The 26,991-nt window shown below is 41.5% G+C and overlaps 1 protein-coding gene across 3 annotated transcripts in view; it reads right to left on the reverse strand.

Moving 5' to 3' along the window:
• Positions 1–776: 776 nt before the first annotated feature.
• The window catches only part of UBE2F (ubiquitin conjugating enzyme E2 F (putative)), a 126,645-nt gene continuing 100,430 nt past the window's right edge, over positions 777–26,991 (reverse strand). For all 3 annotated transcript variants that reach the window (XM_059727188.1, XM_006274371.4, XM_006274369.4), the window contains one exon: positions 777–1,236. In XM_059727188.1, the coding sequence (XP_059583171.1) occupies positions 1,186–1,236 (51 nt within the window). In that variant the 3' untranslated portion in view covers positions 777–1,185. The remainder of the gene's footprint in view (positions 1,237–26,991) is intronic.

A 26,991-nucleotide genomic window follows, 5' to 3' on the forward strand; every position in this document is an offset into this window, starting at 1 on the left:
TGAATAGGATATTGGATGTCATTCTGGTCAGTCCACAGAAGTAATGGGAAGCTATGATATGTAATAAACACAGCATTATTTTTTATATAACAGACCTAATATGCTTCTTGGCATGTGCTTTGAAACTATTCCTGAGGCACACGACTACCCTACTACCCTTTCCTGAAGGATTTCTGCTTTTATATAGCCTTACTATTTATTTGATAGATAGCTACTTACAGTAAAATGATCATCCCTTCATCTTATTTAAAAAAAACAACCTCATAAGAGCCTTAAATAAAGGTGCACCGTGTGTTATTTTAAAATGAAAGATCAGTATTTTGCTCTTGAGGGAAGAAATGTGGAAAATACACTTTGATGGGTCTCCAAACAAATAGGGCTTGGATAAATGTTAACCAATTTATGTAAAAGCCTCCAAAATTTCACCTCCAAATCTAGATCTGAAAACCAAAGACTTTTTTTAATAGTCTTTCATTGCACTTGCACAAAATATACATTTTGATTTTTTACTAATACTACACATATATACTTAAATTATGGATTAGTCTGTTAATTTTAACTACCTCACAAAATGCATACAAACTAAAATATTGTTGTCTAAACAAGAACTGAAAGCAGCAGAGTACAAATTTCAAATTTGTGCCAAAATGTTCTTACATTGACTAAAATTTTGATATTATACTTCATTTTATGCATTTCATTAAACTTTGATCACTTTTGTTAAGTGACTTCCCAGGAAAGTTGGTATTATTTCTGCTCCATCAAATGCAACAGCATTAAGGTTTGGGTCACAGGGAGACCATTTTATTGCCAATTTGAAGTGTTCCAGAAACACATCACTATTTTTAGTAGGCAAGAAGAAAATTAAAAAAAAGTGTAAATACAATTTCAATAGTGATTTTTTTTTAAATTTCTCAAGCATCTCTCATCAACAGGATATACAGTACAGTTTCAGAAGAGTAAACATTTTATAAGTAAGCAAACAACTTTTTTTCAACCAACATACACAATTTCTTGCTGTATTTATGCTGAACTCTCCTTTTAATATGGACAAGTATGAAGTTAGTATTCTTCTTCAATACAACAAGGACACAGGACTGGTACAATCCAGGTTTTTTGTGTTGTTTAAAGTTAAAGACAACTCTATACTGTGAAATCCATGGTCCTGCCATCCATCTCCCACCATCATCTTGCATAGCGCTTAATGTAATCTTCAACTTTATTCCGAAAGTCCTCCTATGGGAAAGAAGAATCAGGATTACAACCCAAACAGTTCAGAGACACAAAAATAGCACTGGAGGCATAAAATATCCATGTCAGGTACTCAAGGGACTTGTTTTGGAGCCCTCTCCCACAGAATCACTGCATGTCTCCATCACTGTGTAAACAGTTCTCTGAAAACTGGCTGAGTCATTGTAAACAAAGACTTTTCACCCTGCAACTAAAAACTGACTGGAAAAAATAGTTCATACAACACCTGAAGTAACATTTTACTACCAACAACTGTCATGGTAGGTCAAGCCTGAAGAGCAGTTACAGAATTCAGTTACAATCAGGATGGGCCCTAACTAAGAATGGGCTATGGACTATATAAGCATGGTCATGTACTTTTACTGAAAAGAAAAGAATCCTTTCTGACAAAAGGGGGAATTGATATAAAACATCCTATTAGCCAATTACACACTGAATTTCAGACTCCTCACCTCTGCATTTGGTCCAGAGAAACTAACCCACCCTCCTTTGTGAAACTGAACAGTATCACAGTTTCCATTTAATTAAGTTCAAGTACATCCTGCTGTCTTTTAGTTTTCTAGTCTGCAGTAAATTTTAACTTTATGTAACAAGCCATTGGCTTGCTATAGTGACTTAGAGAGAATGTACTTACATTTACAACCCTCTAAATATAAGGGGCCACTGCCTCTCCTTGGTAGATTACAATGAAAGCTCCAGATTCCATGATTTAGTATGAACTTACAGATAGTCAGGGACAGAAATCAGGTCTAACAATTTGAGAGTTTAATGCATTTGAAAGGTAGTAAGTTGTTCTATTGTTTGTGGCCTTTAAAGAACTTATTTCACAGCACATAAGACTGAACAATGCAAAATGAAAATTTGTAAGAGTACTGCAAGTAATAAGCTCAAAAAAAACTTAAGCAGCAGTAATTTTTAAAATGCAGTTTCCTTTCAGAAATGTAAAGCAGCAATTTCCATTTTGAAATAATAGGCAATGATTTGTTTAGAAATATGAAATGCAATTCCAGCACTCAAAACGGCAAGAAAAAGTTATCAAGGGCCAAACCAGCTTAATTGCACTTAACTTAAAAAAAACACCACCACCACACAAACAAAAAACCTAACAGAGGACATAAGAATTGCAGTTTACTAGGTCAGACCATCTAACCCAGTATCTTGTCTCTCAGTGGCAGAGAGTAGATGCTGAAAGGCAGAGTGAACTGGGTATGACTAAATTTTTTTCCCAATGTTCCTCTCATTTGCAGCCTCCAGCATCTAAGGTATAGGAAGTTCCAATTCAGAGGCTGCATCCCTAACTCTCATGCTCAATAGCTACAAATCCTTTTCTCCAAGAATTTATCCAATCTGTTTTTGAATCTGGCTACACTATCAGCTTCCACAACATTCCCTTGGTAGCAATGAGTTCTACAATTTAGTTACCCACAATGTGAAAAAACTTCCTCTTGTTAGTTTTAGGCCCCCCTCTACATGTGCAGGTAAAGGCGCAGTTGGATGTAATGCATGATCCACACAATCCTGTCTCCTGCTGTGCCACATGCATGGCAGGAGGTGCAACTGTGGGATTGCGCATTAGATCCAATTGTGCATTGTTGCCACTTTAGCGGGAGCCAGATCCTAGGTTCCCCCTGAATCAACAAGAAGCAGGCACCCACAGCTGGGAGCCCTCTTTGCTGAAGGGGCTCCCAGCCGCAGAGGCCACATGCTGGGCCCAGAGACCATACAGGTGATGGGGCTTTGGGTCCCAGCTGTCCACTCACACATGAGGTACAGCTGGGACTTAAGAGCCCCATCAGCTGTGGGGACTCTCAGTCCCTGCTGCAGGTGATGTACAGCTAGGACCAAGAGCTCTGCATGGGACCAGGGGTTTCATGCTCCCCTGAGCCTTGGGGGATCATAGCAGCTGCGATCCCCAGGTCTTGGGGGTTGCACCCCTGTGGCTGGGAGCCCTGTTAGCTGCTATACATGCAAATTAAAGCTCAATAGCAGTCAGCTATAAAGTTAGCGAACATTTTCGAGATCCAACTTTATAGCTCGTTGGAGCTTTTTTATTGGTATGATAGCTACTTTGCATGTATAGTTGGTCTCCAGGTAATTGCCCAATTAAACTGGTTAATTGAATAATACCTGTAATATGTAGAGGGGGCCTTAAGCTTACTATCTACTAGTTTTATTTCGTGACCCCTAGTTCTTGTATTGAGAGAGGGTAAATAATAAATCCCTACTTACTTTCTCTCCACCATTTAGTATTTTGTAAAAACCCTTATTGTGTCTGCTCTCAAGCACCGTTTTTCTAAACTAAATAGTCCTAGCCTTTTTAATCTCTCCTCCATACCACCATGGCAGCCGATCCATACCACTGATCATCCTTGATGCCCTTCTCTGTACCTTCTTTAGTTCTTCTATACTCTTTTTGAGGTGTGGGGACCAGAACTGGGCACAGTATTCAAGGTGTGGATGCATCATGGATTTATAAAGCAGCATGATGATACTTTTCAGTTTTGTTTACAATTCCTTCTTACTAATCCCTAACGTACCATTTTCCTTTTTGGTGGCTGCTGACCACTGAGCTGATGTTTTTAAGTCAACTGTCCAATATGACTTCTGGATCTTTCCTGTGTGGTAACAGCTATTGTAGAGCCCATCATAATGTAGGTATAGTTTAGGTTATTTTTGCCCAGGTGCATCACTTTACACTCATCTACACTGAATTTCATCTGCCATTTAGATACGCATTCACTCAATCATACAAGATCCTTCTGTAGCTCCTTACAGTTCACCTTGATCTTTACCACTTTGAATAATTTTGTGTCATCCACAAATCTGGCCACCTTGCTACTCACCCCATTTTTCAGATCATGCAAGTCTGTTAAACAGCACTGGTCCCAATGCAGATCCCTGGGGGAATCCCACTGTTTACTTTTTTCCATCCTAAAAACTGATCATGTATAATCACTCTCTGCTTTCTACCTTTAAGCCAATTTCTAATCCACAAGTAGACACTTCCTGTAATCCCATGACTATTTTGGAAGTCCAAAGGCTTTTTTGGAAATCCAAATATACTGTGTCAACTGGATCACTCCAATCCACTTGCTTACTGACACCCTCAAACAACTAAAGCGGGTTGGTGAGGCATGACTTCCCTTTGATAAAGCTGTGCTGATTCCTCCACAGCAAATCGTGTTCATGCATGTGCTGAACAATTCTTTTTTTATTATTTCTATCAATTTTCCAGGAACAGAAGTTAGGTTTACTGGCCTGCAGTTCCCTGCATCCCCTCTACAGCCTTTTAAAAATATTGGAGTCATGTAGACAACCCTCCAGTCCTCTGATAGAGGCTATTTTTAGTGATAGGTGCATACTCCAGTTAGGAAATCAACAATTTCTGATCCGAGTTCCTTAAGGACTCTAGGGTGAATACTATCCGGTTCTGGTGATTTGCTCCCATTTAGTTTATCAAATTTCCTCTATGACCTCATCTACTGAAACCTCAATTTGGGTCAGCTCCACTTGTCCCTAGAGAGGAATGGATCTAGTAAGGGAATCTCACTGCCCTCTTCCACAGTAAAGACAGACGCAAAGAATGCATTTAGTTTCTCAGTAATGCCCGTCATCCTTTAGCATTCCTTTTACACCTTGATCATCCAAAGGCCCAATCAATTCCCCTAGCAGGTCTTCAGCTTCTAATATATATATTTATTTATTTATTTATTTTAATTGTTACTTTTGTCTCTAGCAAGTTTCTCTTAATATTCTTGTAGATTGTCTTATTACAGTTTCACATTTGATTTGACAGAGTTAGTGCTCTTTTTCTTTCCTCATTAGGATCTGACTTTCACTTTTTGAAAGCAGCCTTTTTTCTGTTTATTTTCGCTGCAACTGCCATTCAGCCACACACATTCTTTTTTGGTCCGCTTTCCCCTTTTTTTGGATTTGCAGTAGGCATTTGCACTGTGCCTCCAATATGGTGTTCTTAAGCAGTTTCCACATTACTTGCAGGTTCTTCATCTCCTTAGGGGGGCCCTTGTAACTTCTGTCTAACTAGCTTTCTCTTTTTGGTGCAGTCTCCCCTTTTAAAATTAAAGGCCACTGGAGTAGATATTCTTCTAGTCTGCCCCCTGTGGTTACTATTGCAGAGTGGCTCAGTAACACTTACCCTTTGCACCAAATCCTGTTCATTACTTAGAACTATTCCTCTTGTAGGTTCCTTCCCAAGAAAAGATCTTGATGTGACAAGTTCCAGTCTCTAAAGTTCCACTCCTCTATGGCTAGAAATAGATATCACTGAATGGAGTGGATCAGCTGTGCCTCAACGTATCAGCCGATCTGTTTCAGTGAGTGAAACATACATCATGCCTCTTCCTGCCCTTGATGGTGCAGGCCAAGGGGCTGGCTGGGCAGGGATTATCCCGCTTGGGTAATCCCTGGGCATGGATTACCCCACTTTTCCTGCTCCCCCAGACCTACAAGGCTGGCTGAGCAGGGAAGCCCTTTTCTCAGCCAGGCTGGCTGAGTGGGAAAAGCACTACAAGGTAATAGATAGATTCATAGATTCATAGATGTTAGGGTTGGAAGGGACCTCAATAGATCATCGAGTCCGACCCCCTGCATAAGCAGGAAAGAGTGCTGGGTCTAGATGACCGCAGCTAGATACTCATCTAACCTCCTCTTGAAGACCCCCAGGGTAGGGGAGAGCACCACCTCCCTTGGGAGCCCGTTCCAGACCCTGGCCACTCGAACTGTGAAGAAGTGTTTCCTAATGTCCAATCTAAATCTGCTCTCTGCTAGCTTTTGGCCATTATTTCTTGTAACCCCCGGGGGCGCCTTGGTGAATAAATACTCACCAATACTCTTCTGTTCCCCCGTGATGAACTTATAGGCGGCCACAAGGTTGCCTCTCAACCTTCTCTTGCGGAGGCTGAAAAGATCCAGTTTCTCTAGTCTCTCCTCGTAGGGCTTGGTCTGCAGGCCCTTAACCATACGAGTGGCCCTTCTCTGGACCCTCTCCAGGTTATCCGCATCCCTCTTGAATTGCGGCGCCCAGAATTGCACGCAGTACTCCAACTGCGGTCTGACTAGCGCCCGATAGAGGGGAAGTATCACCTCCTTGGACCTATTTGTCATGCATCTGCTGATGCACGATAAAGTGCCATTGGCTTTTTTGATGGCTTCGTCACACTGCCGACTCATGTTCATCTTGGAGTCCACTAGGACTCCAAGATCCCTTTCCACTTCCGTGCCACCCAGCAGGTCATTCCCTAGGCTGTAGGTGTGCTGGACATTTTTCCTCCCTAGGTGCACACTTTGCATTTCTCCTTGCTGAACTGCATTCTGTGGTTTTCTGCCCACTTGTCCAACCTGTCCAGATCTGCTTGCAGCTGTTCCCTGCCCTCCGGCGTGTCCACATCTCCCCATAGCTTTGTGTCATCTGCAAACTTGGACAGAGTACATTTCACTCCCTCATCCAAGTCACTGATGAAGACATTAAAGAGTATCGGTCCAAGGACCGAACCCTGCGGGACCCCACTGCCCACACCCTTCCAGGTCGAAACCGACCCATCCACCACGACTCTCTGGGTGTGACCCTCCAGCCAATTCGCCACCCACCGGACTGTGTAGTCATCCAAGTCACAGCCTCTTAACTTGTTCACCAGTACAGATGTCTGCTGCAATATAGTGGAAGAGTCTATTACTACTTTTTGTTGACAGGAAAATCAGCATCACAAGAAAGGGCATGGATGTCTATTATTTGCTCAGCATTTGTGACTTCAGACAATGTCCATTTCCATCGTATATTTCCTAACAGATTTTCCTTGCATGTTACCCGATACACACAACTAGATTACCACCTGAACCTTCAACGGACATTGAGAATTGGCCAAAATACTAAGTAATGTTTGTACAAAGTTTAAATATGTATGCAGAACACCACAAATACTACCACCCCCCTCCTTTAATTGGTCTTAGAACAGTGTTGGCCAACCTTTTGGTCACATGTGCCACAAATTAAGCTGCACACCCTCCTCGAGTGCCCTTCCAATCCCCTTTCCCTGGCCTGTCCTGCTGCTTTGTTTTCCACTCCCTGCCCTTTCTGCCACTGTACTACCTGTCCCTCCCCAATCTGCCATGTGCCACAACAGGAGGCTGCCCATGCCTTAAAACATGCCAAGGATTTCCAAGGGGTTTCAAACAGTCTACCCAGCTTTGACAAGTTTCATCTCCAGTGGTGAACGCACAGGACTAGAGGGTCAGTTCTGGGTCATCTTCCACAACAGACTTCCTGCTGCATATTTGGACAACTTTTTTTTTTCTAACCTAGAAAATTGGAGAGTTCAGTTCCTCCAAGATACATTATGAAACTCAAATTATTAATATTAGTAAGCATTTTGGAAGAAAGCCAGCATAAAATGCTAAGAATTACTTTGATAAAATTCAAGAAGCCCAAAAATATAGCAGAGGAAATGAAGTGCAATCAACATAAAGCCTCATGAATTTGTTCATGCCCTTAGAAAACTCTGTATGATAAGACCAGATACTACAAATCACAAGCACCCATTATTAGAAACGTATGTCTAACTTAAGATCATAAGGCCGCAAAAGCCTCACTGCTGACAATCTGGAACTAGTCTTACCAGCTAAACCACTTCTCTTTCAGAGGGCTGGAAGAGAGACTTTGTACCAACAAAAAACTGCGCTTTTGACAGAATACTATGCCTAATTTCAACTCTGGTTTTGAGATATCATTGCCTAAAAGTACAGTTTAGCCACAGCTGCTCAGTATAACACAAAGAAAATAAAATAAAAAATCCCCACCAAAATAGTAGATTTCACCTCCCCCACTGATACAAAATACATTAATCAATGATTAATTTAAGTCTACTAATATCACTCCTGCTGGGCTGCATGGATGAGTCATACAGAACTCTACTCCCATCAAGGTAATTACGCAGGCGATTCTCCCATATTTTCCCTGAACCAGATGACTTCCAACTAGGTTTATTCTCACTGGAATGAAGAAAAAAAAAATCAAAAGATATTTGAGGGCTATAATGTCTGTCTATCAACAGAATAATTACAGCCCAGACAGCAATGCTGTCACACAAATAAGCCTCAATGCTGTTGTTGAGAGTTGTTTGGTTTTCATGCCAGTGAAATTCTCTCTTGGTTAACCATGCCAAAGGTATCAATTAATGCTACCTGGCTGCCTTTTCATTTTTAAACATTTAAACTTAATGTGTCAAGTACCTGTCCCAGCCTAAAACCACAGTTATGAAAATAATGCTTCTGTATTAAATTAGGGATGTATATATAATTTTAAAAATATTTGTTTATCTTCCTCTAGTTATATCAGTATGATTAACCAATAACACAGCAGCCCTCAAACAGCTGCTGCTGAGAGCCACTCCCAGCTCCCCAGATTCTTTGACTGGGGGAAAAGGAGGGAAGAGGCAAGACCAGCCAGATAACCCAACTGAAGCCCTGCACAGGGAGGGAAGAAGCACCTTTGAACAAGCAGCTAATTGATTAATTAACAAGTCATTAGGCTGCTGGCTATTTTCCGCTTACGCTATAGGTACTAGTCCCCCTTGGCCCTTCTCTCTCCCCTCCTCCTTGCTCCTCCCCTTCCACCCTCCTGTGGCACTGTGTGGCTTCCCATCCCCCCTTTCCTACCAGACTGCGCTCGCCCATAGTTAAAGGATAACCGGTAAGCTAATACTGCACTTATCGGTTAAATAATTCATTGTTTAACCATTCACATCCCTATATTAAATCTACTTCCCTCACCCCCAAAAAGAGCACAAATCTGACCCACTGAAGGGTTTCCAGGCTGTACGTTGTTCGAAACATGAAAGATCTTGTGTAGCTCAATTCCTTTAGAATACTGAGAAAAAAAGGTGAATTGACCTCTCGTACTTGCACAGTATAAAGTATGCTGTGAGCTATTCTAATACAAGTTAATATTCTTATTTATAACAACAGTAAAAAAAAAAAGCACTTCTCAGTGGTCATTAAGAACATTTTGTATTAGAGCCATGCCTCATAGCACTGCAGCTCAAATGGACACCCCATTTTGTGTAACTACACAACAAGACCAGCCCATTCATTCCAAATGGTATATCTAGCATTTGATGGAGTTATGACTTCTGGACTCATTGTCCTATTTACTGAACAGTATGCAACTAAACAAGAAATACTGAAGAAATGAAACCACCATCTTGATGATTATGAAACGTCTCCTTCATTTTCCTAATATTTAAAAAAAATAAATAAATCGAGCTATTTGTTTGTTTTACAACTATCTAGAATTACTGACAGGATCAGCCCTAAGTCAGTGCAAACTGTCAGTGCAGATGGCTCAATGGTACGTATGGTATATGTTAATAAAATAAGCACGTGGTTATTTCCTCTCGTTTTCTCCACACAGGACACCAATACAACAGATCGCTAGAGACTAACAAAGTTAAGAGTCAGGACGGGGGGAGAAAAATCTGATAGAATACAAAACTAAAATAAGACCGAGAACTGACTGCATATTCATTACTAAACAGAAAAAAAGCGATAAAGTACAGGGAGCTGAAAAACTGTACACTTTTCATTAATAAAATGATGAATTGTTAAAAATATAGATCAGAAGATAGGCAGTCTGCATTAACAGTTGGCAGAAAATGTCTAAATGGTGAAGGAGTGGTCCAGAAAGACATTTTGTCACTTCTGCTTTCCCTCCTGATGAAGAAAATGACAGCATTGGCAAGAATATATTAAGACAGATCCTGTTTCATGTGAATCTGAACAGAAGGTTCTCATTATACACAGTTCTCCAATCTTAGGCATGCCATATGGCTTAGAAGTTGCTGATCAACACTGTATATCTGTATACGTGCACACTGGTTTATGTGCAGTTCTCAGTAATCAGAAGTAAAAATAATAAACAAATCAGTGGAGCACACAGTGCACTAGAAAGAGGCTCACATAAAATCCTGGTGTGAACCTGAGAAAGAGACAAGTTACTTATCTCCCAGTAACTGGAGTCTGAAATGCATTGCTTATATAAATGTACTTTTGTGGGTGACAGCTTCACACACTCAAGCTCCAAGACTTTTCTGGACTGCCCTACTATTTACTGCATCTTTCTGTGAAAGGATAAAAAAAGGAGAGGAGTGCACACAACAGTGCTCCAGTTTCCTGACTGCTAGGTGTGCAGAACTCCCGAAACAGAGAATGAGGTTGAATTGTGGAATGTGCACTCAGACGACACCTGAAGGACTGTAGGTACTGGAAACTGCTCTACCAATAAAATAATGATGAGAAGCAAAGAGAAATGAAGAGATAACCAGAACGGGTTCTGTCCTTTGTGTACAGAAGGCCAGGGCATCTCTCACACCTTCCAGAGTATGAAGTAATGCCTCCATCCAGGATACACATAATTTGGAAAAAGATACCTGAAGTTGGAGTTCAGAAACTTGATTGTGGCTTTGCTAGAAATTGCAGCTGACCTAAAAAATTAAGGATCTTTTGGAATCACATACTTAACCAAATGATAGCTAGATGGTGACAGCTGTTTCAAATTTTTAAAGTGGGATAACAAGAAATAATGCATCTATTAGCCTTATGAAATGTTAGTTTAAACTAACCTTTCTACTTTTGTTTTGCACAGAAAACAATGAAGTTACATCAACCAACCCACACAACCTCTCATCCACTTAAGAAAGAATTGAATGAATATCCTAAGTAATTCAACATTACTTGGAGAATAAAGCATTTTTTCCCATTTAGATTTCTTCCCTGCTATCGTTTCTTTCATCCTCATATTTAAGTGTTCTTGTATATTTTATTAAATAAATCTCAAAGAACTCTACATATAAAGAATTACTTTTGGTAGTAATAAGGAAATTACATATAGATTTATTCTGAAAAAATGCCTATATTGCTAGAGGAACAAGATAACTGCAACCGATTTCAGTTGCCCATGTTCTTAACATGGGTAAATCAAGTTTTGAGTTCGAAAATTGTTCACAATGGTGCACAGTTTTATTTAGAACTATAAATACAAAATTCTGAAACTGCTGTTACCAGGAGCAGATCCGGGGGGGGGAGGAATTGGCAAAGAGGTACCCCCTTTTCAGACGATCAGGCCAGTAGAACAGCAACCAGGGACTTAAGTTCCAGAAACAAGCAAGAATCCTCCCCCTACCTTCCTCTCCATCATCAGTGGCATATTTCCTCCCTTGCTCCTTTGCCCACCATTGCTGCAGTCTCCTGTTGTTCCAGGGGCAGAGACAGGGGCAGGAGCAGAGGTGGAAGGAGCTCCAAAGCAGGCAGCTCTAGCCAACATCTACCTAGTCAGGCTCAGCCTGGGAAAGCAGCAGGCAGGTTTCTCCTTGCTGACTGGTCCCTTGCGTGTTCCCTGGCAGGCCTGGAGCAGGTGCAGAGACACACAAATGCTTCCACTGCTGCTGCTTGTTTTAACTGAGTCTTGCTCCATGTACAGCCTGGCTGTAGCAGGGCAGGAGTGGCTCTGGAGTCCCAAACTCTTCTTCTGCTCCCCTAGTGGCAGCCAGAGGAGACAGGTGGAGTGAGGGGGGTGGTGGGGTGGGAAAGGAGGGGATATGCGGTTGAGCATAGAGGAGATGGGAAAACTCATCTTCTTGAGAGGCTAGAAAAAAATAATAATAAGCCCCCCTGTTACTACTACTGTGATGTGGTCTGTACACCCTGAAGTGGGGAGGAGGGTGGGAGTTGACATGCAGCCACCCTGGGCAGCACGGGTTGCTGCTCCATACCCCCTTTAGGAAATCTTGAATCTGCACATGGCTGTTTCCCTGTCATATTTACAAAAATGTGCATCATATTTACAAGTGTAGGATCATGTTTTGTCAATACACTCTAAAATGTGTAGCATTACGTTTCTCCTGAATTTATCAGGGATTTACAGGGGAATTGTCCTGATCCCAGGTGGGAGTAAGGACAGAAATGGCACTCTCTCTCTCCAAGTAATCTACCTGTAAATACAAAAATCAATTATCATCTCCAGACTGATCACTCAAAGATCTACCTCTCTGGTCCACAGTTGCCTCTTTTTGTCCAAACTAAGTGTTTGATCTGCTTCCCTGACATCTGCTAAAGCAGAGCCACTCAACTGGAGGCTCACAGGTAACATGCACCCTCCAAAGGGTTAGGGGTAGCATAAGGCCCACAGACTTCTATTCAGATGCCACCCCCCTGTCCCTTCCCCCTTACTGCTTTTGCCAGGATGGGGCAGGAGTGCCTGAGCTGCACATTTGGCAAAGAAGAGATGGACTGCCCATAGTGCAGATGCGCATTGTGTGTGGCCAGGTGAAGGGGACAGGCACACGAGGCAGGGTGAGGGCACCCATATAGCATGCAGCGCTTGTAGTTTGCAGCCCCCAAGTATGATGCCCCTGGCTGTCCATTAGTTGGACAGCTCTTTGTTGAATGATGCCTGGCCAGCACCTCGCATTTTGTGTAGCTAAAACAGTGTGTCATCTCCTACCTTTTATCCCAAACAATTTTTTGGTCACAGATCATAATCATTATCCTGTCACTATGGCCCACAACCTAGATGGCCTTGTCATTGCTGGCCTCTCTCTAGATCAGTGGTTCTCAACCCTTTTTTAGACTCAACACACCCCCCTGCAACCATGCATGAGAGTGAAAGCAAGCAAGTGTGAGCCCTCTGACAAGGATTTGGTTTTTTTAATTGTACAGTTGTACAGTGCCAGGCACAGCAAAATTCTCATTCATAATCAGAGCAGCACCATAAACCTCAAAGGACTAGAAGGAAAGAGCTTGCTTGTTATATATAATACAGTTACACAATTTGCAGTGCCATAATAAAGAAAAAAAAACAACTGTTCCTACTATTGAGATTGTAAAAGCCCATACTTGATAACAATGTTGTAGAGTAATAAATAGCAATATTCTCCACTCAAGCCCCACTGTTATCCCAAAAGAACCAGACATTTCTATTAGAATAAAATCAGCAATGAATAATCAATGCTGATTTTAGCATATTATTTTGCTTCTGAGATGCATTCGAAGTTCAGCCTTCTTATAGGACTCAATACTGAACTGCTTGATAAACCCACTACTCATACTTTCCAGAAGTATTGTGAATTGCCAGTTATAGCCCATTGGGAACCTACTCTATGATGAGGTTTAAACTTGAGGATTAATAGAGACCATGTACAGACATTCTGTTTCTCCAGGGAGATTTGCTGTTCTCCAGGAGAACCCACACATGTACAGATGTTCAGGTTCTCTCTCCCAGAGCAAAAATGGCCGCTCTAGGAGAAAAATAACCTAGAAGCAACCAGAGTTAAATCACTCTCAAGAGAGTTTCTCCTAGAAAACTGAATGTCTGTACAAGCCTGGGCTTCTCAGAAGAAAACACAGTCCTCTAGCATCCCTCCACTCCTACCAGGGAGACAGTGTGTCACTTGCTGGATTCTGCTGTTCTAGCAGGAAGCAGAAAAAGCCGCTTTCACACTCCCCACATTGTTCTTGAGGGAAACAGACTGACCAACGGCAGTCTGGGTAAACCAATCAGGGCTGCCCTATGCACTGCTGCCATCTGTTGCCAGGCAGACTAAGGGAGCCAGAGCATGCTGAGACATGTACACATCCCTTCCCCCCCCCAGCTGGACAGTGACTGTACTGCAAGCTCTTTACCCTTCAGGACCTCAGCACTCAAACGTCTGTACACACAGTCCTGGGTAAACTTTTCCAGCAGGTGAACAAGCCTGGAAGAGTTCTACTAGATTATCAGAATGTGCGTACACAGCCAAAGTAGAGGATTCTTCTCTGCATTGTCTCCCAATGCCACAAGAAGAAAAGCCATAGCAGCTGTGTTGCATTCAGGGATTCCCAGAGAGCAGATGGATAGTGTTAAGCTTTTGAGCACTTCACTCTGTCTGCAAACTCAGCACTGTGTGGGATCACCTTTACTACCATCTTTGCAATGTAAAGGTTACGAACTAAAGTCCAAAGTTTTCAAAAGGGAGTGCCTAAATTAAGCCTCTACAAAAATTCCTAAAATCCTAGATTAAAAACAGTTTGATTCTGAAAAGCTCTTGAACACACTCAGCTACCACTGACTCCAATGGGATTGGGTAGGCACACTCCAGAATCCTGCCACTTGTAAATTCTGTACAAATGACAGTATTTTGTATCATCATGAACAGCTCCACCTCACTTGCTTACACTACTGTTCTTTAGCACTGGATAAATAAAATGGATCTAATTAAACTCAAATAAAAACAAAGCCATACTGGATGTGTGAACATGAAGGGAGAATGGCATCACTATAAATGAGGAATGCCCTACATTCCAAAGCTTCTTTAAACCTATCCCAAGCTTATATTTGGTCTCATAAAAAGACGACCCACAAAAATCCCTTGCCTATCATTATACATGATGCTTCTTTCCCTCCAACATGGAAATAAATACTTTTGTTTGTGAATCTGAGATTGGGCCACTGCCTTTCTATTACATAATCTGAACAGCAGATCTGCCCATAGTTTATAGCCCAAAGGTTTGGGTTTGCTGGGGGTTTTTTTGTTTTTTGTTTTTTTTTTGGGGGGGGAGGAGGAGAGGGTTACAATATATTTCTAGAAGGTTAAAAATGTTTTTATATGCATAGGAGTGGTTTGCATATGCCTTCTAAGGTATTTTGCAAATTGAACATTAGATAAAGACACCATCACTTTAGTAAATCAGCGCTGTTATTGGCCAAGCACTATAGCTTGTGCTTAAAGCACTAACTGAGCTGGCTCAGAGAACATAAGCTGCTACTTGCAGTCTGTGGCATCTTGATGAGGCTCATAGTGTGGAAACACTATTATTTACAAGAATTTAAAGTACCATTTATAATAATAAAAAAAAAAAAAGTTTTGCTACTGCCCTTGGAAGTGTCTGGGGCCTGCTCTTGTTGCTGTCCTGCCATGCCAAGAAGTTCCTGCTGCCTCACACAGACCGTCTCTGGAATGTCATACTTTTTGGACACACTGTTTTGAGGAGGACTTACTCTGTGTCTCAGTCTACCATAACACTGAAAAAAAATCTCTCTCTCCCTACATTCTGCTTTCCAAAAAACAAAGTGTGCATCTTAGTTGGGAGCATGTGGCATGTGAGAAAATAAATAAAAAATTCATAATCAATGTGTTAAGAAGGATGACTAATGGTTCCTATAAATAGTTTAAGCATTAGGAAAGCAATCACTTTCATATTTACATCTATTAGCACATGCAACAGATGTGCTGGTATTAATTCAATGTTTTAATGTATTTTATGATTATTAGAAAAAGGACTCAAAGTTTGCAACATGAGTACAGCACAAAACCAGAATGTTAATCAGAAACATTAAGGATGTAGAAAAAAATAACCAATGTTTTAGACCAATACATTTATCACTGAAAACCCAAATGATTATATTTCAGTTATTATTATTATAATTTCTATGAAAAGGCTAGGTTTGGTAGGTGACTACATAAAGGAAGATGAAACCTAGTTGTAAGAATGTTTTGGGGTAAACAAGTGCAATATGATTGATAGGCTGAATGCTTATGGAGATGTTCCTTCAATCCAACACCTGGAGTGCCATGAGACCCTTTTAAGGATGCCATGTAGTATTAATACTGTGAGGTATACAAACACCTACATGTCATTCACAAGATCAACACAGAGGCTGCTTACAGACATTAAAAAAAAACCCCACCAAACAAGATGGCGCTTTACTTGAAACTCCATGCACTCCCACACTGAGCCCAGCATGTGCCTAGAAGAGGCAGCATGTTAATTGGACAAGGCTTGCCTGACATCTGTATAGATAAGGTGCTTTAGTGGGGATTTTTGGTGCTTTTATCAACAGCTGATTGACCTAGCTTTAGATGAAACCGCCAAACCACCCCATCTATACAGATGCTGCAGAGCTAAGTCAAAGTAATGTGCTGCTTCTCTGGTAAAGTACTTTTTTTTTTTCTTTTACATTTCTGCAAGCAGCCATAAATTCTAAAAAAGTATCCAAAACCCGTAGAATCCACAGCATCAAAAACATTCAGACCTGTTGAGTTCTTTGCAACACAATAATTGCTCTATCATTTTTCTACAGTTAAAAAAAACACAGTTAAAGCTAAGATTTTGCATTTTAAAAGTCTAAAAAGGTCAAGAACCATTGGTTTAAACTGTAATTAAATCACAGTTCAAGAATACTGCAATTAAACAAGATATTGACAATGAAATATATAAATCTGAAAGTCTTTTTGAACAAAGTTCAATACTGGCATGCAAAGGCTTGAAAGCCAGTTTTTAGCCCAAAGGTCTTTTTGGGTAGCTGGTAATCAAAAGTATAAACTTTTAAAGACTCTGAAACAATCACTTTAGAAAATAAGGATATTTCCAGGATCAAGGACCACTAACCAGACACAAATTATCTGAATGGAAACTTGGAAGATGAAGACATCTGAAAACGTGTTCCACACTATCAGTGAGTCACAAAATGAGTTTGACATTTCCTCCCCAGTTCTTTAAATCCTTTCAGAAATGTCTTGTGTGAGCCACCACTAATGTCAGCGTGCCAATATATACCAAAAGAGACTGCACCGTGAGAAGTAGGATTACTGAAGAAAAGACCAAAACAAATAAAAAAAAGCTGGATGTTCAGAGAAAAGCAGACATACACATTTGTCATTGTGTATATTTCCCTGTTGAGGTTTTTAGAAGATGTGTGATCGTGATTGCACATTTACCAACAGTGTGTGAAGCCCATGCTTTAAATGCCTGGGGTAGTGCCAAATTCCATGCTGCTTATGGGAGCTGTGTACAGTAAAAAGTTAAGGCTTTACATTCTGAAACTGTCACCAGTATTCATGGAGAAAACAAAAAAGCACTGGGGTGGTAAATTCATGTGGACAAGATGCAAGATATATTTTAATTCCTCAGATACCCTCTGAGTGGTTCAGATTACAATAGTTCCATTTTTCATAATCTGTTTGGCACTGTTTAAAGAAAAAGTGCAATACTGCACTCCCACTGCACATATTCTGGTAGTTTGAGGAACATGGTGAGGACCCCATATTCAGGTTAACACAATTCTGTGCCGATATAAAAAATAAAGTTACTGAAAAAAAATGTTCAGAACAGAAACCAGTCTCACAATGCTGGTTATGGAAGAAATCATTCATTGTCAAAGTCAGTAGATCAGCACTAGTTGCTAAAATGTAGATTATCAACATAAATATGAAAAACAAAGGTTAAAAAGGTTGAAAGACTACATTAGGTGACTCAAGAAGTGAAAGAAAATATAATCCAGAGCTTCAGTGGGCATAAATAAATGCCATGATTTATGAATCAGTTTAAGAATTGCAGAGATTGCTAATCCTAAATGAAGGGCTGCTAATCCTATCTTGAAACAAACATAAAATCAGATTCTGTGCATGCTGTTCCTGTTTGCTATAGCAAGGCATTTTAATCCTGATTTACATCAGGAATTATTGCCTATTCTTTGCTGAATTAAGACTCCAAAAATATCAATAGAGCTGGTGGAGACAACACAGGTTTAAAAATTAAAGCCTAAAGACAGGCCTAGATTAAAAGAGGCAAAATCTTGAACAAACCTGAAGCCAGAGATTCATCCATGAAACTCCTTGTGTACATGCACAGGACTGCTTTTAAAGGACATGTATACCAAGTGTAATTGCTGAAATAAAGTGGTACTGTTGTTTTGACTAGAGAGATTAAATTGAAGGTTCAAAACCTGCTGTAGGACTATACAAAGGGCTGCATTCTACTGTAGCCTGTAGAGAGAACACCTGAACCTGGAAACTTGCAGACTTGAACTGATGTAAATAAGGCTTTGTAAAGATCTAATGTCAGAAAGGTAGAAAACACAGTGCCATTCTGGCAAAGAGAGTGATCCTCAGATACTGCTGCTGGCTAGACCCTTATGAAATTCACAGGGAATGCAGATTTCTCCAGTGCTAGTAAACAAATCCAATATTTGCTGAAACTGGTGTCAGTAAGAGAGATAACTGTAGCCGAGGTAACTATATGAAAAACGTCTTCTGCCTAGTTTCAAAGTCAAACCAAATGAGTCTGTCCAGCTTTGGAACATACTAATCCAAATTTCAGCTAAACAGATTCTTTCATTGGATGTCAGCCAGTCAGTCTTGAGACTGCCAGATGCAATTCTGCTGGGCCAGGAAGTAGAATCTAACTGCGGGTCTATGAGACTACGCTGGCCAGAGCAGAGCGTTCATCAGCTTCACACAGAGGCATGTCAGATTCAAAGACTACACAGATTGATCAGCTGTCCCTTTTGTTGTTATCTCCTCAGGATCCTTGGTATCATGAAGACCGGTGGGAAGGCATAAATCAAATCTAGTGACCAAGGGACAGAGAAGTCTGGACTGAAGCCACCTTTGGAACAGAGCATTTGCCATATCTTGTTCTTGTCTAAGATAATTAAGACTGTTGACATTACTCCTACCTGAGGAAGATGCCAGTAGCAGTTGTTTGAGAAGTGTTGGCTGACATTATAGTCCTATGGCAAGTTCCAACTGTCTGGAAGATTCAAGGCCAGAAGCAATAAATATGCCAGATCCAGGCCCTAATGGCCTCTTGATAGGATGGGGGTCAGCACCCTGACTGTGGATCTCTGGAGCAGAGGGTTTGTTTCACAGACAAACTGCTTTTCAAGGGATTTTGTGCTTTATCACCTCACATGCATCGCTGTCCATAAGTTTTAGATAATAAATCTAGAATGGCCAGAGTTCTCTCAGAGAAGAAACAACATATTATTAATATTTAGAAATACTTCATGTCCCTAAACAAATGAAACACCTGGAGCATTTATGTGAAAGGGTCACATGAACAGCAAGTTCTGAACTTCCAGGATTTAACTTTTGCCACATTTGTGTTAAGGGAGGAGAAAGGAGTGAAGCCAAACGAAGGCAAGATAGACAATGTACTAAAGGGGTGGAGAATTATTATTTTTTTCCTAATGCAAAGTGGCAAAAAGACTAAACACTGAAAACTGACTAATAATGCTGGCTGCTTGCTATTAAAAAAAAAAAAAAAAAAGAAAAGAAAAAAAGAAAGAAATCAGCACCCCCACCACCCCACACACACACTTTAACAGAAGCAGCAGTGCTTTTCAAACCAGCTCTGCAGCAAGGCTTTTAGCTAAAGCCGATTCAATCAGCTATTAGATAAAAGCACCAAAAAAGTCCCACTAAAAGCACTTGATCTTTACAGATGTCAAGCACGCTGAGTCCAACTAAAGCGCTGCCTGTTCTGGGCGCGGGAACACACCAAGTTAAAATAAAGTGCCATTTTGGGGTGGGTTTTTAGAGCCATGAACACTATCCAATCCAGCTTCAGATCCAGCCGCTTCGGACAGCTGCGATCCGATCCGGAGCTCCAGACCAGGTTTCCACCTCGATGCAGCCAAAACTTCAGAGCCGCCTTGGAGATCTGGCCATAGGGTATAATGAGGGAATCAATGAAATATCTATAACTTTGTTATTTTTAGCCCGATTTAGATGAAACTTGCAGGGATGGTAGCCTCTGCTGAGAGCATGAAACCTGCCAAGTTTCACGAAGATTGGTGCAGGGGTTTGGGGGGAACTGTGCACCAAATTCTTGAAAGCCAAACTCAGTCAAGGCTGCGTGTTATACCACAGGGGGTCAAAACTGCAGGGCTGGTAGCTCTTACTGAGGCCACAAAGCCGGTCAAGTTTCAAAGAAAATCGGTGCAGGGGTTTGGAGGGGGGGGAACTCCACCCCAAGCTGCAGACAAGCAAAACTCGTGCCATGGCTAACGCTGCGTGTGTTAAGGCGCAGCGGGGTGACAGCTACAACGATGGCGGCCCCTGCTGCGGCCACAACACTTGCCAGCTGTGGAGGAGATTGGTGCAGGGGGTTCTGTGGCCCTGCACCCCTAACTGCTGACAGACCAAACTCATGCCAAGACTCTCTGTCTTGGGGCAGTTGATTGTCTCTATTGATTCTTTCCATTCCTCAGCCTGGTTTTGTGGGTGCTAATTGATGCTCATTAAGTTATTATGTAGTAGCTAGGTCCTGTGTATTGAGCTGGTCCCTGAGTGAATCATGATTGATTGATTGGTAACACAGCAGCTTACCAGCTAGGCCTGCAGTAGTGTCTCCCCTCCCCACCCCAAGACAGACACAGAGTCCCACAAGCACCCCTGGCACCAGTTCTGCTTGTCCACAGCTTGCGGGGCAGTTCCCCCCCAGTCCCCTGCACCAATCATCTTGAAACTTAGTAGGCTTTGTGGCCTCAATAAGAGCTACCAGCCCTGCAGTTTTGACCCCCCGTGTCGTAACACGTAGATGTGACGGGAGTTTTGCTTTCAAGAATTTGGGGTGCTATTCCCCCCAAGCCCCTGTACTGATCTTCTTGAAACTTGGCAGGCTTCATCCTCTCTGCAGAGTCTACCACCCCTGAAAATTTCATCCAAATCAGACAAAAAACAACAAAGTTATAGGTATTCTATTGTTTTGCCATTATACCCTATGGCTGGATCTCGGAGGTGGCTCCGAACCACTTTGGGAAGCTGAACGAGGCCAGCGCTTCGACCCGGATGTGCTGCTTCAAACCCTGAAGCGTCCGAAGCTTCTCTGGACCCGAAGCCTCGCACAGCCCTACGAAGTAGACGCTTTGAGCTAGGAATCAGATCTTCTGCATATGCCCAGGAATTGGACCCATGGAACAATCACTCAAAGTAGTAACTGTATATTCAGCCAAAAGTAACTGAGTTTGTGGCTTGGTAGTTCTAATCTGCATGTTCACAATGCCACTGAAATGTTAAACCGAGTAATTAAATAACATATAGAAGTTTATTAACTGAAAAGTTACCATGCAATCCAGTATTCTTTAAGTAACGCTCTTACGAGAAGACCAAGGAAGAGGAGACAGATATTTACAAATTATCTATATTCTTGCTGAATATTCAACAATGCTGGTAAAATAAAGAGAAAAAACTATCAAGGGTAAAATCACAAGCTTATACTTCCAGGTGCTCTTATCATATGGTTATCAACTTAGTGCTTGACTCTATTTAAAGAATGGCTGTCTACCACCTGTTCACCATGAAGGCAAAAGATTCCAGGGATTTTAGCAAACAAGAATTTAAAGCTAATTTGAGAATTTTGGATGTAATCCAACATCAAATTTGATGATTATGGAGGAGATTCTCTCTTCTGTGGGAGCAACCACTTCATGACATAAGGACCAAACTACCAGAATTTCCATGCAATGACCCAGAAGTTTTGATAAGAATGCTACTGTACAGGCAGGTGTTGCTTTGAATCACATCATTTGGGACAGGACTGAGTTTACTGAGCCATGTTTGCACTTTAATGCTATCTATGTCAAATGAAATGGCAGCTACAAATACCATAGCACTAGTACAGCCTCAACTGCACTAAGAAAAGTTAATCTCTTGGACGTTTACAAAGAAACATTTTTGTGAATTTGCTGAGCCTGAACAGAAAGTACACAAAACAGCAACAGGTACTCTGAACAAGCTTGGCTGTTGACTACCTTTTTTATGTTTTTTCATACCAGATGTTTATTTTTTTGTACCAGGTATGACATATTTGAAGTTCTTATTCTCTGACAGGAGTATACTTATGTGGTTCTTTACCCATTTTAGAACAAAAATCTATTATGCATCAGAAGATTGGAAAATACATTAGACAAAGGCAGTAATCCAAGCAAACAGCACAGAACTGTCAATCATGAATTCAAGGTTACAGACAAAAACTTGGCAAGAAAATTGATAACATGAAATACAGTACTTAAGAGCTATCTGTACAATTAACAAAATTCCAGGCCATCTCTATCAATTTAGAGTTAGATATTTCACAACATCCTTTCAGGAATAACAAAGCTGCATTTCATTTAATCTTGATTCACTTATGCAAAATTATATCGGGCTATTTTAAAACCAGCATGTCATTAGCAGCTGGCTTTCTCTCCATACAGCAATCAGCCGTTGTTCTTACACACTGCAGAAAGGTATGAATGACAGCTAATCAAGCAGTCTCACTTGCAGATATCCTTTGGTCTTGCAGAAATACTGTAATACATTTCAGTGTGTCACACTGAATTAAAAGAAGGATGATTCACTGCTAGTATTTTGTGGAACATCATTATTACATGATTAGAGCAAAATTAGGGCTAAATCCTGGAAGCTGTTAAATGTTCTCAACTCCCTATTACTTCCAAAATAGAAATTGAAGGCATCCTGCATAATCAGACCCTCACTATGATCCGTGAGTGAACTTTCAACATGCTGTTATTATGGCAACTTAGAATATTCCAGTTATCTGATATACCAAGAAGAAAGGTGTTTATGATTTTGAAATGTTCTGTTATGTAAATGTGCTAAATGCAATGGAAGATTTATTGCTAATTTTCTGATTCAGTTTTCTGTTTGTTAAAGCATTCTGTTATTCACAAGATTCAGAGAACAAACCATGAGAAATGACAAATAATTCTGTTGCTTTTCTCATCTCTTGTACATAGAGAGAACTTCAAAAATATCCAACAAGAATAACACCTTTCATCTTGGGAAGGTGCTGAATCAGGGCATGCATCAGCAATGGTCTTGGAGACAACTTGGTATTCATCTTGGGATAAGAAGGAAGATGGTAACCATTCTTTTTGAGCTGCAAATTGGGACCCCCCCCTCCAAATCTCCTCTCCTCAGTTCCTCCTTCCTTTCCCCGACCTCCCTTCACTAATTTTTACTTATTTCCTCCTAATAAACCCCTCGCCAAAAAGGTGAAAAAACATGACACTTGCTGCCATGACATTCTTCACTTTGCTTGTTTTCTCTTTCCCCATGACTAGTCTTGTCTATTTAGACCAGGGGTTGTCAACTGGGGATACGCATACCCCCAGAGGTACTTAAAGGCCGTAGGGGGTACGCGTAGGTGGGGATGGGGCACAGCAGCAGCTTTTCCCCTGGCACGTTCCCACAGTTTGCCTCTTACCCAGGGAAGGAGAAGGAGCGCGCTGGGCACCACTGGCCCCACACAGCACACCACAGCGCCTCCCCCCCCTCCACTTCAGCTTGCTTTCCTCCACTCCCTTCCTGGAAAGCAGCAAAAGTCTGAAGGGGGGGGGGGCGGCAGAGGGAGTGTGCTTCTGTGCCCGCTCCCAGGAGCAGGGCCGGGGGGGGGGGGGGGGGCGGCAAGGGCAGTGGCCACACAGGCACCATCCAACTGGCCAGACGGGGGGGCGATGAGCTCACACAGCTGTTGCCTCACCTGTGCCATTTTCCCCACGGCTGGTCACATGTGCAGCTCCACTGGCTACTGACAGATGGCACACGACTGACTGGGCACGAAGCCTATTAGCAGCCTGCGGAGGAAAGTGGTGTGGGTGTAGCAGCGAGGACATGGTGGTGGCGGCAGCATCGTAAGGCGGGTGGTGATGGCAGTGGTGGTTGCTGTGTGCGAGTGCCCCCCCCTCCCCCCCGTTTGGGCCCTCCCTCCCAGCACCAGTACTACGTGCACCCCTGGGGGGGGAGGGAAGAGCACGTGCCCCCAGATCTGCGTGGGCTAGTGCTGTGGGCTGGGGCTGTGCTGAGCTCTTCCCTGCGGGGGAGTTGGGCTGCGCTGCACATGGGTCGGGCAGCAGTAGCACTGGGAGGGGGGCTGGGGGGGCTACAGAGTTCTGGAATGACTGCAGCCCCTCCAGTAGCCCCGCTCCCAGAGCTGCCACTGCCTGCCCCAAGCACAGCCTGGCCCCCTACCAGGAAGACCCTGGCAATGTCCCAGCCCCGGCCCACCCCACAAGCAGATCTGAGGGCACGCCCCCACGCCCCCCCATACAGTCTCAGGGTGTATGCAGTAACAGGAGCCGCTCCCTCCCTGACAAGTCACTTTTGGCTCCATCCTGTGCCTGCCCTACCCGTGCAATGCTTGCCCCAGCCCCACTCCCTCCCTCACCACGGGTGCCTCAGTCTGCACCCCCCCTTAAAAACAAAAAAAAATAAGGGGGTACAAGAGTTGAAACCAAGTCAGAAGTGGTATACTTATTAAAAAGGTTGAAAAACCCTGATTTAGACTAGGTTTCCAGGGGCAAAGACTCTGTTACTCTGTGTCTGTTACATGCCTTGCACAATAAAGACCCAGTTTTCGTTAGTTCTTAAACATCACCTCAAACAATAAATATATTCTAAAAGACCTATCAGAGCAAGTTCCGGTTAAAGTATTTGTTTTCAGAAAATGGGGTTTTTTTTTCCTGAAACTGATTTTCCAGTTGTCTTGAGTCATCACTAAGCTTTAAATGACTGAACTAAAAAATGAAAGTAGTCATGGTGCATTATAATTTAACAGTTACTCACTTTTAAGTTAATTGACAGGCTCAAAATTCTTCATATGCAGGCAAATACTTCTTTGCATGTAAAACTGCAAAAAGATAGCTAAGGAATCTAGGAGTTTTCTTAGGAATTGTTTTTATTTGTTCTTTAAGTTGTCTGCACAACTGTTAACGGGATAGTAGCACGTCAAAATTAATAACCTACAGCAAAGGAAACTATCAGCAAAAACATAATAAAAACCATTAAGAAAATATCGCTGATGATTAAAAACAGTACATGCATGCTCTTGTTTACTTTACACATTAAATGCTTCCTTTTTTTTGCATTTATCATTCTCCCAAAGAACAATGTCAGAGGAACATGCTGCTATTTCTCTGAATTCAGATGCATTTTAATTCAGAAAAGGAAGTTATTTAATATCACCCAAAAAAACTGAGTGCTTGTTTAGAGTTATTTTTGGTAACATTAAACACATGGTAAAGAACGTCCCTTGGCAAAAATATCTTCTAAACACATCTGGGTGGCAGAAATCATGTTTGTAATACACAGGTTACAAAGTAAATGTTTTAAGAAAAAGTCTTTATTTATACTTACTTCAGCCAATGCTACTCAAACATTTTGCAAGAAAACATTAGTTTTTTTGTAAAGAGCTCAATAACCATTACAATTTAGAGTTTTATATTCCATAATTTTCTACTTCCCAGACATTAGTCCCTAAAGATATAATTAATTACTAACTACAATCAGAAAATCAGTCAGCCATTTAAATCTTAGTAAGCAACGGGAAACCTGGATATTCCAGCACTGAACAAAAAAGATTTTCCTAACAGATCACTAAGTCTGAAACTGTCACTAAGGTAAACTACTTCAATATTTTTCATGCAAGAAAAGTTACTATACACAAAAGGAACTAAAGGCATCACAACACACAAATATGCCTCTTATGGTAGTCATGGCATCTCAAACTCTGCTCTGACAGGTTCACCAAACTTCTGACACAAATCAAAGACAGCAGAAATGCCTTGACTAAAAGATCTAGAATACTATACAATATCGATCATTTCAAGCTTCAATTCCCCCTTTGTCATTCAACATGTAAGTTCTAAATGAGAACTGTAAGTGCAGTCAGGCATCTAAGAACGTATGTCTAAAAATCTTATTTTACTGGTGCTGCACTTTTATACTACTTGTAACTCAGACACATAACAGTTTGTTTTTCACTCTTCACATTATTTTCTGTGCTTGATAGAAAAAAAACCAACTGCGAAGAAAATTTAAAAGTGGGCACAAAGTGGATCAGATTAAGCCATACATGATCTGTCCAAATAAGGCACACCTTTGCATCTTTAAAGGGTCCCTACAAGACTCCAGTCAGGTATCCAGGTTATAGCTGTATTGGTCCAGAGCAAAAAGCAATCAAGGCTCATGGTAGAGGTGATCTCTTTCATTAGACCAACAAGATTTTTGCAAAAAAAATATAAAAAATCTTTAATTGCCAGCTTTTGGGCACAAACACCCTCCATCAAGCATCAGAGACAAGACTGTAAAAGTTCTCTTGGGTAGAAATGAAAGTTCATATTTCATTTCCAGAGAAGCTTTCCATCTATTGACTCTTCTGTGAAATCCTATAAAATATGATCATTTCCACACCCACTTAAGCTGGGTCAAAAACAAGGTATTGCCAAGAATTTTCAAGGTACCCTGGTGAAAACAGGCAATAGAGACAACAGAGGTGAAGATGAACCATTACTACAGGTACAACCCATCACTGCCACCACGGTTCAAACAGCCAGCTGCCCCCTTCTTTAGTGCTGTTTGTGTTCTGAACACCAAGCAGGTGTCTTTTCTGAGCTGTGACCCTCAGATACTGAAAGCAATCCCAGGATGGGGGAAAAAGCGTGACCATAAACGTGCTGCTTATGTAAACTTTGCCAAAGAAAGCCAGATGATGTGTTGCAGGACTCTGTCTGTGCCCAGTTTCCACATCTTTATGCCCTGGCAAGATACTCCCCATCAATCCAATAAACTTGGTGAATGCTGAGCGTGTCATCTCCGCATATGGACAAGTGTTCACCCCACAGAGGCAGAGAATGTCTCCAGCCACTGTGGCTGGATACAGCATGCTTACATTTAATGCATAGCACTGCCCCGTCTTAAGGTTAGCATTCAGTTTCAGTAAACTCCTTTTAATAATGTTCCTTTAATAAAAGGTATATAGTTGATACTAGTAACAATTAATGTTGTGCATAGTATAGCTTTATTTTCATAAAGCGCTAAACTGAAATGTCTTAAGTGCTTAGATGGTATTATTTAATAAAGCGTATATATAGCTGGTATTACTTGCAATTTATCGTGTCCATAGCTTTAT

This window comes from Alligator mississippiensis, chromosome 4 (genome assembly GCF_030867095.1).
Source record: "Alligator mississippiensis isolate rAllMis1 chromosome 4, rAllMis1, whole genome shotgun sequence".
Classification (NCBI taxonomy): Eukaryota; Metazoa; Chordata; order Crocodylia; family Alligatoridae; genus Alligator; species Alligator mississippiensis.